The 13,690-nt window shown below is 41.7% G+C and overlaps 1 protein-coding gene across 1 annotated transcript in view; it reads left to right on the forward strand.

The window, feature by feature from the left end:
• The window catches only part of LOC118701655 (sodium channel protein type 5 subunit alpha-like), a 217,710-nt gene that overhangs the window by 171,430 nt on the left and 32,590 nt on the right, over positions 1-13,690 (forward strand). The window contains exons 20-21 of the mRNA XM_054515743.1: positions 2,097-2,251; positions 6,179-6,352. Of these exons, the coding sequence (XP_054371718.1) occupies positions 2,097-2,251; positions 6,179-6,352 (329 nt within the window). The remainder of the gene's footprint in view (positions 1-2,096; positions 2,252-6,178; positions 6,353-13,690) is intronic.

Below are 13,690 nucleotides of genomic sequence, written 5' to 3' on the forward strand. Positions count from 1 at the left end.
ACCCAAACCCACATGCGCTGCCAGCTGTGAGCATTGTACTGGTTTTAACAAAAAGTAGTGACTAATATGATGTCCTTTTATCGCTTGCCTTGATTCTTTAGTGTTTGGGATTGAAGTGCTTAGAAGGATAATTCTTGCCTTTGCTGAAGTGGTATCTGGCCTACAAAGGGATAGAGAGCTGGTTCTTATATTTCTATCTTCTCCCAATATTATGCCTTTCTAAAAGTTTGAAAAATACAGTGTATTCCAACTGAGCCCAGAATTTCTCTGAGTTCCAGAATACAGTGGTAAACTGGGAGATGCTGTGGGTCTGTGTGATGCAGGCATTTAGAGAACAAGTTGTTATGTGCTATGACTACCTTTACATAAATAATGTAATTATTTAATAATAATTAATGGTTTATTGTCCTTATAATAAGATTAACCATTATAAGCTTATAATGGTTTACTGTCCTTTTAGTCCCACACCAAAACCTACCACAGCCAAGAGCCCACACCTGGCCAAAATCTCAGAAATGTGAGGGGAAAAGTCCTGCGGGTAGATCCTCTATGAAGGATCCTACAGTTCTGCTGCTGCATAGGAGGGATCTGGGGCAATAAAAACTCACAGAAAATGCCAGGAGCACCAGAGCAGACTTAGCAGCTCTCTTCCTCCTGGCAGAGCCCAGTGCCAGCACATGCCCAATTCCAGCTGCTTGGGAATCCCAACATCCCAGGAGCTGCACCTGATCTCCTTCCGTATCACAGCGGCTGAGGTGCCTCAGCTGGGCCACCTTGAATGAGCAGCATCTGCTCTCTCTGTACCCTGGCACTCGCCCTCTTTCCTCCCCAAGCTGCCTCCCCTAAATATTACTTCTACTCACAAAAAAACTGCATTGCATCGCCATGGGAAGACATCCATCCTCCCTTGTCACTTCTCACCACTGGCTGTGTGCTTCAGGACATGTTGGTGACTTTGGCCACATTCCAGCTACAGAAGCAGTTGGCCTGTGGCTTTTTTTCTCATGATTAGGCTAATAAACCTGCACAGTTAAGTCTCTTCTATACAACACATGGACTAAATGTAGGGTAAGAAGCCCGCTTTCGAAAATAAAATAGTTTTTGAGGGTCATTCTCATCAGCAAATGTGAAGTTTGAGATTATCTGATGTAAGACTGACTGGCCAGGACAATTCCTGGCTCCCAGGGTCCTCTCACACCATTTTAAGTTCTTGCCCAGCACAAGGAAATGCACATTGGTGTTTTTGAAGTGGGAGAGAGGGATCTGTCTGTTACCAATGACAATATCTTTTTGCTACAACAAATGAGTGTTGCTAAGGAAACTAAAAATGGCCATGGTCTTGCCTATCAGAAATCCTTATGTGGGCCCCATTACCAGCACAGCACTTAGCTATCACACACTATTTGTCACTGAGGTCAGAAAGTGCATCATTGGGGATCCTGCTATGGAGCAGATATCTAAATTTCTGTGACATCAAAGAGGATTTAACTCCCTCAGTGTAATTCCAAGATTGTTCTAATGCCTTATTTAAGCTAATGAGAGTCCAATAGATCAAAATCTGCTCCTGCTTTTGCTGCCTGAGTCTCTTCAGCACATTGGTCCCATCTGCACTGTAGCACCTCCTCTCATCATCTCTCTTTCATCAGATTGCCACTTTTAATCAGTAATTCCAGTGGTATTGTACTAGCAAGAAAATAACCTTCCTCCATTCAAAAGGATGTGGAAGCTATCACTAATAACCTCCCAGAGTTATTAGTCCTGATCAGAAGTGCTGCCTGAGCTCAGTTAACACTTTTTCAATGACCTAGGGCACTGGTGACTCATGGCCAATATATTCTGCATCACAAAAATCATTGGGAGAACTCCCTGGGACACATTTTAAGTGATTTTGAATGTTTTTTAATAGAGGAGTGAGAGAGGGAAATGGAAGGCAGAGCAGAGAGGTTTTGTGAGGAAGGAAAGACAGTGTACAGCAATCTATTGCTAAAAGAAATTTTCCTTAGCAGCTTTTTATTTATTTTACTTTCCTTAGAAGCTTTAAGAACTAAATGGGCTTTTTTTTAACAATTCCTTTGGTTTTGTTTTATTTCTTACAGTCTGTGTGAGATTCTTCCCATGCTGTTCAGTGGACATCACAAAATTTCCAGGCAAAATTTGGTGGAGGCTGCGAAAGACCTGCTACAGAATCGTGGAGCACAACTGGTTTGAAACATTCATCATCTTCATGATCCTGCTGAGCAGTGGAGCCCTGGTAAATGTGACAGCATTTCCTAACTGGTTATAAGTGGACATGGGTCTCCAGTGTTCTCCAGTTTAGCTGTCTCTAAGATCTTAGGAACCCTTAGTGGTCATTTCTCAAAGCAAAGCATTTTAGTCTGGGGCTAAAACAGGTTGTCAGCTTTTCTGATTTCACCTGCCAATACCATATGGTGGGGAATTTTCTTCTGCTGTGACATAAAATTCTGACTTGCACATGTTTTGAAAAGAAAATCCTTGAGGAAGTCTGTGTGAGGAAGTTTGCCAGCACTGCTGCTTCAACATCCCATAGCTGCTTCTCCATGAGAGTTCCCATCTGGAGGCTTGCATTTTGCTCCAGGGGTGGCTTTGTTTTTTCCTTTTCTTCTCTTTTTTTTTTTTTTTTTCCCTTTTTTAGCACATTCTGTAACCAGCAAATCAAAATTATAAAAGACAGAGAGGGCAGTGAATCAGTGCTATCCATGGAGCTTGTGTTCCTGTTTTGAATGCACCTTAGGTTAACACTCAGTACCTTCCCTGCACAGGTCCTGTTTGTGCCCAGGTGAACGTGGGTCTATGGACACTGGTTTGCAATTGCCCAGGACTCTGACAGGGAATTCTCTCCTCCTGAGATCCCACTGCATTCTGGAATTATCCTCTGTGCATTTTCAGCCCTGTGCTCTTCACAGGGATGTGTTTATATTTCTTTTTTGCATATCAGGAATGTCCCTGGAACTGGTGGGGTTTCTCCCAGGTTTATATCTCAACCTAGAGCAGAGATTTGTATCAAGAGTTCTCCAGGCTTTAGTCTGGTGGTCATCAGTGATCTCCTTTGTGATGGAGTCAGACACACATTTATTAAATTTGCAGGCAGTGCCGGGTTTGGACAGGTTATCCATGCATTTCCAGAGGTCAGGATTGATTTCAGCCAAGTGGGTAAATCTGCCTTAAGCAGGAGGCAAACATCATCTTAGAAAGCTGCCTGCTTCCCCTCACCTGGAATAATCACAATAGGAAGGTGTGATGAAGGATGGCTGTAAGGAAGCAGATTTACTAAAAAGAACTGGAGAGGGAGCAGGAAAAAAAACAGAATAAACTCCATCACAGCCCTGCACAAAAGCCCACCACCCCACTGGACTGTATAAATTATGCTGTTCTTCCACTCCAGTTGGCATCAAGGAGGCCTCAGCTGGAGCACTGGCTTCAGCTCTGGGCACTGCACTTTGGGAAAGACATGGGCTAATTGAAGAAACTCCAGAGAAGAGCAACACAAATTATCAGTGGCCTAAAAAAAGAGGAAAAAAACCACAGAAGTACTGAGTTTTTATGTAGCTCAAAGAAAGTCTCTGAAGGGAGAGGTGAAGGTGGAAATACATCAATGTTGATGCAAAAAAGGAAGGAAATGGATTTACTGTTCTCCTGGTCCACCAGAGATGGGCTGAAATGTCACCCAGGGGGTTTTATTTTATTATGAAAAATAAGAAGCTGAAAAACTTGGGTAAATAGTAGGCTTCTGAAAATTGTCACAGCTTTGCTGAAATGAATGGACTCTGACAGTTTTTGCACCAGCTTGAGCATCAGAATGTTAATTTTTGAATACATTTTAGAGGGGGAATGTCGCTTGCTATAATATGCTTTAGATGAATACACTTCCTTACATATGTAATTAAAAGTGCCTTAGATAACTGAAGACTGCAATATAAAGCTCATTTAATTTAAATTGCATGCATTCATTTAGTTTTTGCAGCTTTCAATTTAGCCAATGCAGTTCTGTATAAGGGCAAATTATCCTGCATTTTCTCACATATCAGCACCGTGCTTCAGTATTTGGACTGGAGATGTTGGAGGCAACACACAAATTTCAATTTTTTTTTTTTCCTGGTGTTCTGGGTTGCTCTCTTCCAAAAACTGAGCTCATCTGGCTGCATCTCTGGGACACCCTAAGTTCTTAAGGGAGAAGAGCTATATATACCTTTAAGGCAATATATATATATATATATATATATATATATATATATATATATATATATATATATATATATATGTATGTGGTTAAACCATCAAAATATGTCTTCAGCTTACTGCAGAAGATCCAAAAACCTTTCTTAAGATTTTAAGCCATAAGCACCCAAATTGGAAGCCTACTTTTTAATAGTAATTTTGGATAACACTGCAGGTATCCTGCTTAAATCTTTTTTAACACACAAAGCAAAGCAGAAAAAAAATAAAACCCCTTCTTGATATTTTATATGGCAGGGGTTTCATCTGTTGTCACCGTGAAAAAATGCAAAGCACCAGAATTTTGTCATTTGGGTAATATCCATAGCTTGTCCAGAAGTACAGAAGTGTCCAGGTAGCACATTTTTCATCCCTTAATAAGCTGCTTCCTTGACTGACAGTGTGCTTTTAGTAGACAAAACAAAATGTACTTTTGGACAAGCTAATAGAAAGTAGGGAGAGCAAAGAGGGAGAGGAGGAAATCACTTTAAATGGTTTGTTGTTATTTTTGCAGTAATTGCAAAGTACAGCAAGTCATCTGACAAAGTCAGTGAGCCCCTAGGAGAAGTGATAAACTCCAATCTGTGCATTGTTTTCAGGCTTTCTCCAACAGCTCTTTCACACCCTTGAAATATCATTTTTGAAGGCAAGATAGGAGACAGGGTTGCAACGAAAACGTCACCCCAAAGTGTGGGGACAAATAGACAAGCTTTGGCACGGGCTGCCAAAGCTTTCTTGTCAGTTTAATTACTGTTCCCTGGCAGGCAAAAGAGCAGTGTGACTGCCTGAGTGACAAGTACCACACTTCTTGTATCTCCAGGCACTGGGTGTTTGCTAACTTTTGAAGCTTCTCAGAAAGTAGCTACAGATCTGGAAATATGTAAATGCAGATAATTCAGATGATTAGCACAGACCCTCTCAAATTATGTTTCTTGCTGCCAAGTGCTCTGGGTCACACGATGGGATGAGAGTAATATGTCACAGCTTGGGTTATCCAGGTTACAGGGACTTGGGAGCAGCTTGTGTAACAGCAAAAGTAGCTGGGGAAGCAGAGCATAATTTGCCTTAGAAGCCTCAAAACAGGTTGCATATTGGCAAACCTGACACCAGGATCCTGCCTTTTATTTGACTTATGTTATAAAGTGAAGGCTAAATTATGAGACATCATTTTCTTTCTTTTGGGAAACATATTGGTTTATATCTTAAATATTTTAAAGGAGCTATTCAGTTGCTCGTATTTGATACAGACACTGAAACTCTTTTCATAATGCTCTGCATGAGATTAGTTGGAGAGACAGATGAGATGGGGAGATAGATACCTTGACCTTTAAAACATTATTGTTCTGCTAAGTGAATAATAATGAGCATTTCTTGAAGCAGAGAGCTGTAGCCACCTGAAATGTGATGGCTGAACAGAAGCCAGGGAACTCCAGTACTCCATAACACAGGCAGGTTAATAACCCAATTTGTCATCATTAGCAATAAGATCTATTTGGCTAAATGCAAGGGTCATATTCTGCCTCCTAAATATAGACATCCTGTGCCCTGGGATATCTGAGGTACCTGGGTAGCATTGGCACGGCCAACAGGAGATGAGGCAGGATAAATGTGGACATTTTGGGGTGGCACTCTGCTCATGGGTTCACATTCCAAATTTAGGATGCAGAAGCTTTTCCTACACTCAAAGTCTGTCCAGCCAGTACAGCCAGGAGAGCCTGGAGAGAGACAGCCAAGCCTGTGTCCATTGTAGGGGAAAGCTGAACAGGTCTCTCAGGTCAGGGCCAGTTCTGTTTGTACCTGAAAACTCTTTTTAATTGTAATGTTAAAATACATCAGAAATCACAGTCTGTACGTGATAATTTATCAAATATAGACCTGCAGTGCAACACCCATGCTTTCCAACAGGGCTCAGGAGCAGTTATTAACCAATCCTTTGTACTTCCAGGCCTTTGAAGATATTTACCTTGAAGATCGAAAAAACATAAAAACCATGCTGGAATATGCTGACAAAGTATTCACTTACATCTTTGTCCTGGAGATGCTCCTGAAGTGGGTGGCTTATGGCTTCAAGAAGTATTTCACCAATGCCTGGTGCTGGCTGGACTTCCTCATTGTAGATGTGAGTACCATTTTGGAACTACAACATTTCTCATGTTGGGTTTTGCAGTGGGTGGGAAAGAGCTGTTAAGTTTGGCAGCTTTGCATCTGTGAAATGACAGCTGTCACTCTGATTCTGAGCATCAACCCTAGGCAGAGCCCAAAGGAGGTTTGGATGTGTAACTGAGCATCCCCAGAACCCAAAGCAAACAGGAACGCTGTCAGCGGAGACGTGGATGTGTCACCCTGCTAATCTGAGGCACATCCATCCCCTTCCCATCCCCAGGAATTCTCCCTTTCCTTCAGCATTTAACATCTCATTCTGTTGCTGCCCATGGGTATATGTACAATTCTACAAATGGGATGGGACTGCTGAGGAACTGCTGTTTATTTTCCAGCATCAGCCTCATTACATGGTTATGACAATGGGAAGATGCCAGCAGCTCACATCCCAGGCAGCAGACAAAGAACTTAATGTTACAACTTACTTTAAAAGTTTTTTGACCTATCACACAAAGCAAAAGCACATTGACAGTAGATTTATCCAACCACTATAAGCACACATACCCTTGGTTAAAACAGTTCTTGCTTATTTTGAGTACAATACCTGCTTGTAAGCCTTAAAACACAATGCACAGAGCTCCATTATTAAGCTGAAAACTTCCTAATATCTTGCTAGATATACTTTTCTGTAGCTTAGAGATTTATTCTAGCCAAGTGTAAATACACAGATCATTGTTTTATTTGTCCTTACTTTCTACTTCTCATATAATTTTCATAGATCTAATTGCAGTTCTGCTGTTTCTGAGGCCTGCCTTTTGCAGCTTTCCCAAAACCCTCTGATTTTAAGGATTTCCCCTCTTGGTACAACTTAAAAGAAACTTTCATAACCGTGTCATTTATTAACTGCCTTGTGTTTCATAGCTTTACTATAGTCTGTGTATTACTTGCTTAAAGGATCTTTTTGGCTGTGGAGAGGTGAGCTTACTTTTGAGGACTAACTGCACCATTTTTTGCCACACTAAATGACATTTAAGGATTCCCACATTCCACACTCCCAGCTAGCACAGGGTCCAGCTACCTCAGCCTGCTCTGCACATGACCTGGGCACAGCAGTTTTGAGCAGATTAGAGGAGCTGTCCTTGGCCGAGCTCCTGGCCAGGGTGCCAGCAGTGTGTAACAGCATGTTCAGTTCTGGCTCCCAAATATTTACCAGTGCAGGAGTCCAGGAGAAGGTGTGAAAAGTCCTCTTGGCAAAGCCTCTTCACTACTACAAAACGTCGCAAAATACTCCAAATCCTTGAAATACCACCACGATTACTTCTACTGATTTAAGGATAATCCTCAGAAGTCTGAACAAAAGGAAGCTCATGCCCTGGGAATGCTGCTAGTACCAGATTTGGCTCCTTCAAAGATTCTCTTTGAATTGATGTGGGATCTGCCAAATCTGGGAAAAGTCAGCACCACCACGTCCTCCAGATGAAGTCTAACATTCCATCTCAGTGTATCAATGAGGAGGCAATAATCTCCCTGAGGCCACTTCTCATTAGCTTCAGGTATTAATGTGGGAGGCTGGCAGAGCTTTGCCATGATTATGTAATTTATTAAACTTCAGAGAAATTATTTTTCCCCATTTTACATCTGAACCTTGACTCCAGGGAAGAACTGCACTTTCTTTGGCCCCAGCCCAGGAGAGCACTTCAATGGGACAATTTGCTTGTTTGAAGTTATGGTCATGTTTAAGTGCACTGCTGGATCAGAGCCTTTGGAAACTTCTCCAGAGCTTTAATAAATTGATTTATGAAAAGGAAATTCTTTACATAAATTGTAGGCCATAAATTCTTCTTTGCATATATGCTTAGAAACCTTTTAAAGGGAAGGCACTCATTTTTCTCAGATTAGCTCCAGCAGAAGAGGAAGGCCTGGTTTAATTATTTAACCACAAAATTGGAATCTACCTGTTCCTAAGTTATGGCCCAGCTCTGAAAACTGTTCTTACTGTGATTTAGGTGACATAGCTTTTCTTTTCTTGTTCCTCCATCTCCAAAATGGGACTAATAGGACTTACCTAAAGTACTGGATGGGCTTCCAGGAATTTTTTGTTCAGTGAGCTTCTGAAGACTGGAAGGGCCAGATGAGGGATGAATAATGGCACAACCATAAGCAGAGATCTTCCTGATGGGAGCAACCCTGTGCAGGATCAATTCACTGAGGCAGCTTGGAAATCTGTTGCAGTTTGAAATTAGCTATACACCTGTAGAATAACATTTACACCAAAGGGAGTAAACCACAAAGCTAAATTCTGTCCTTTGTGTGCAAACCCCCTTGGAACAGGAGCCACACAAGAACACAAAGTCCAAATGTAAATTAGGTGCATGTTTGCCTTTTAATGGTGGAGTTTATAAGGACAGATTGGAGAAGCAGCTACAGATGGCCTGGGAAAAGGGCTTCACCATCCCCTGTGGCATAAAACAGGGGGGACACCAGCCCTGGGACTCCCCTTGTCCCCAGAAAATAAACCCCAGAGCCTTCTTAGTGACTCAGAATGTTTCATTATCTCAACCCACATTTAAATGTTCCACCCACACTTAATGTTCATTTTGCAAGCTCCCAGTCCAACCAAAAAGTTGCTACACCCTTGAGTTGTTTTGGTTGTTGATTGACTCTAGGCCATCACTTGCTCTTTAGTGTTTTCAGTGAATAAATCTTTTCCCCCTGCACTATTCTTTTCTTAAAAATGTTTTCCCAGTGCAGATTATGAGAACCTGGTGTTATATTTTTAGCAGGTTTAACAGATGCTTTTCTCCTACCCCATTGCTAACCCTATCACTCTGAATTGGCACAGTAATATCCTATAATTTTTCCAGCACACTTTTTATTTCAATTTACATTTTCTTTTTGGTGCTTTGAGAACCAAATCACTGCAACTGAGCTGCAGAAGGCAGTGAATGGGTGAATTAGCTGCTCCAAAAGAAGCAGATGAACCACTTGTCTGATTTTCTCAAATTTATTTGTTTAAAATTATTCACTTAAAAATTCCTGATCTGCAAATTATTCATTAGTGGTTTGGTATCAGTATTCAAAATTCAAGCTGCAGTGGTCGATTTTTGATTGGACATGTGAAACCATCTCTCATCTGTGTTTTCTCATTGTACAAATGCAACTCTGAATCTATTTTCTGTTTTGAATAATTCATAAAACCAGCTCAAAATTTGCATGTATTCACTATTTCTAAATAGGATTTGAACCCAGAGGGGTTATAAGCATATTGCTTCTGAATTTTTTTTTTTTCTATATATCCTGCCTTGTGAAAGACCTTTGACACTGATTTGGGCCAGTGGAACAGCAGTCTCCATCTGACAGTTGTGGATTACTAAAGAAAATTCTGTTTTGCAATGCCTAAACATCAAAATACAGAGTAATCCACAAACTGAGCTATTTTCGCTGGATGTAGAATCCCTAAAGGATGATCTCTGGTAATGGGCTTCTCAGCATCTCAAAGAAGTGTGCTAGGGGAGCAGAGAGTGCTTTCACATACATTGCAATACAATAATGCCCTATCAACAACTCTGCTACAGATTTCTCTGGGAGGAAAGAGAAAGGGTTAATCAAACCACAAAATGCAGGCTCATTTCAGCTCAGGGCACCTGGGGAAGATGCTTTAGATGTCTGCTGGAAGTTGGGCATACTGAACAAACATCAATGCACATCCATACGAGTTACCCTGTGAAAAAGAAGTGTACTGCTAAAAGTAACGCCCTTCTACATTGCAAATATCAGCTCTCTGTGCTCCATGAACTGCAGAGGTAGCCCTCAATCCACAGCTCTTTCCACATGAGGGAAAGTCAGATTGCAGTATATCTGTGCAGACAGATAGAAGTGTAGACAGACATCAACATCACCATCAGGAGTGACATTTATGCACAATCCTCTTTCCTTGGATGCATGGGCAAGTATTTCCACAAAGAACAGATATTTTCCAAACATCCATTCAATCAAAACCTCTTTGAACAAAGCAGATTAAGTGAGGAGCCTGAACTTGGCCAGGGCTGGAGACAAGTGGCACCCAAAGTGTTTGTGGGAACTGCTCTCCACCAAGCCTGTCCTGCAAAAGCAGACAGAGCTGGGCTTTGAAATAAGGAGCAGAGAGACTCCACCAGCTGTGCAGGCTGGTGTCGTGCTTGATGTTCCTTTCAATTGTTTCCTCTGACCTATAAATATTATCTTGAGCTTATCTAGCTTGAGCTTCAGCCAATTAATTCTGAGCTATGTCCCAGTCTCTGCTGACAGCGGATGGATTATTCCATGGCATGGTCAGTTTGGGAAAGACATCAGTCTGGGCTTAGCATCATTCAGAGTCAGGAGGCGTTGCAGTCAACAGCTTCTTCACTCACTGCTCATGCACTGAAGGCAGAGGTGAGAGGCTGGAACCCCAGAGAAGCTGTCACAGAAAGCTCATGGGAAAGAGGTGCGAACTCCCAACTCATTAGTGAGAACGCTCAGGAAAAAAAGTCACAGTCAAGTTTCATTGCCTGTGGCATTCACAGAGAAATCCTCTTAAACCTGGACTAATGTCATCACTCCACGAAAGTCCATTATCACAAATCCATCATCTCCATTGCAGCTTTTGTGTTCAGTTTAATTGACCAAATTAGTCTCAATCCAGGCTTACAAAAACCCAGCCTGATTGTCCCGTTCTTATTTCAGAGATGAGGGTTTCTCCACCAATTCTTTCTAAGATTATCCTGTCTTTCAAGTCTTCACATGCAGAGAAGGCTATTTTCTTAAACAATTGCTTTGTTATGGATGTTGGCAGCCTCCTTCCCCTCCAACCATCTCCAGCAATGGGTGGTCCTTGCACTGTGTCCTGCAGCAGGGAGGGGAGAGCATCTCTAATTCTCAGCTTTTGCCCTGATGCCCCACTAGTTTCTCTTCATCAGGGATGAAGATTGCTCTTTCCACCCCTTTTCCATCTCCCCTGCCTTGGAGGGAGGGGCTCACAAGAGTTTTGGGTGGTGGATCTGTCTGCAAAATAGCTCAAGCATGGCTCAGCAATGGATTTGAGGGCCAGGCATCTCAAAAAAATATTCAACAAATCAACTAGGCAGGATTTTGTAGATGCTTTTATGGAAATGAAATTATATGTATTTTTCACTCTCCTCAATAACTTTTGTGAGTGATTCTAACACAGCATGTTTCTGGTGTTTGCCTGGAGCTGCTCAGTTGGTAACTGGAGATTTGTATTCCCCACTGAGCAGCTTTCCAAATTTCCTGTTTGCTGCCAAATTTCCTGTTTGCTTGTTTGAGATCTACTCATGGATGTTCAGGCATTAAATGCACCATCACTTTCCCTGAACACTTAAACAAAAATAAAGATATTATGTTTTCCAAGATAATTCCTGGAAAGCACTTGCTCTAAGATTTCTGCTTTAAATACTTCACTGTCAGACAAGTTAAAAAGCAGCCAATCCTTGAATTTGAGATGAACATTTTGAAACAGTCTTTCTCTCCCTAGTTAAAATTGAATTGAATTAAATTATGCCCTTGTGTCGGATTGTCTTTAAGTGACAATTAAAAACTTGCTGTGTGAAGTAAATATTGATGGCTTATGATTACTTTAATTGTTTTTTTCCATCTGTATTCCCTGTTGATTAACAAGGTGATTTCTGTTTGCTGTACCAGTAATTACACAATCTGCTGTAATGAGTCGTTCCCAAACAGCACTGAAATCCAATTTGTATTCTTGGGACATTACCCTAAGAGCATGTGAATTTTGTCTAGTTTCTGTTCAGAAAAGCACAGAGGAGCAGAATGACAAAAATACAGCCGAGGCAAATTAAAGATAATATGTCTTGTCACTTGAAGCAGCATCTTAAGAGAGAACTTATTAGTGTTCTCTGTGAGCTGTCAAAAGTCCATGGGTACAGCAGGGTACTATAACTTCAGAGTTGAGTTTTTGACTGGCTTTTTCCCAGTTCCTCACAACAAATGCTCATGTAGGATTTTTGAAGTTGTCTCAGTGCACATTCTTCTGAGCCTCCCTGAAGGCATAAACCTCACAGATAACCAATAGGAGTGAGATTCACTCTCCAGAAGCCAGGGAGCTCGGTTTTGAAGAGAAAAATAAAAATGAAAAAGAAAGAAAGAAGGAGAGAGAGAAAAAAAAATGCTCTTTTAGTACATATTGGCTAATCGAGGATAAGTGACAAGAAAAAAAATCTGCATGAAGAAAGGTGGTTCTAATGTGTGTTAGCAGGTCAGTCGAGGCTGTAAATCTCCCTGCTGCCACCCCACACTTTATCTCAACACAGCACATGCTAAAACATCCTAATGTCTGGTCTTATCTTGGTTTGCACCTCATGTTTGTTACCACATGGGTGCTAAAAGGGGAGAACCCAAGCTTTGCCAGGAGGAAGCACAAGCTGAGTTTCAGACAAGGCACAGCAGGACAAAACATACTGCAGCTGCAGGAAAAGGGGTGGAAAACAGAGGTGAGGAGAAAAGTCCACTGTAAGCCCAGTTCACCATCTGCCTGCACCTTGCAAAGTGGTTGGGAGATGAATAATTACTGCAAATGCTGAAGAATTTCAATTACTGAAGCAGATTTTCAACTTTCAAAAGTGCTGTTAAAAAACCCATCTCCACTCAGATCTTGCTGAGCTAGATTTACCAAACATTTTTGTTTCTCAAAGTTATTTAAAGATGGAGCACTTTTTAGTCCTTTTTTAGAAGACTATGCTTAAAATGAAAATAATTAATAAAATCCTGGAGTTCTTGCATGCAGCTTGCTTGACCCTTTCCATCACTGGGAGCGGAGCTGCCAAATTCCATACGCAGGGATGTTCTCCCTTGCATGGAAGAGCTGAGCTGGGAGAGACACATTGGCTGTGTTTACCAGTGCAGAGTCTCACAAAGTCTCCAGGGACAGAGCAGGATGGGGAACTGTCCCACAGTTCCTCTCCCTGATGACCAGCACCTTTGAAACCCCAACTTGCAGATCAAAAAAACATCTTCCCACCATCCAGGATGGTCAGGAGCTCAAGAGACTCCTCCTGAGGGGGAGGGAAAAGGAAGAAATGAAGGGGTAGAAGCAGCCTACAGAGGGACAGGGATTCTTTATTAGTGAGGGAGAGATGAGAGGAATTGGGATGAAACTTGAAAGCTGTGCCTTGGTGGTGTGGAGACTTTGTGCAGACCTCCTACCCTGGTATGGCTGACTTTGGGATGTTTGTGCTAAGGCAAATGAAGGTTAACATTCCTACTTTTGGTATGTACTCCTTCTTGTACATTATCCTCCCTGGCAGAAGTCAGGGATCCTACAATTCTTCAGAGTCCCTCTCCCTTCTGGCAGATTTAATAC

The sequence above is a fragment of the Molothrus ater genome, chromosome 1 (genome assembly GCF_012460135.2).
Source record: "Molothrus ater isolate BHLD 08-10-18 breed brown headed cowbird chromosome 1, BPBGC_Mater_1.1, whole genome shotgun sequence".
In the NCBI taxonomy this organism is placed as follows: domain Eukaryota; kingdom Metazoa; phylum Chordata; class Aves; order Passeriformes; family Icteridae; genus Molothrus; species Molothrus ater.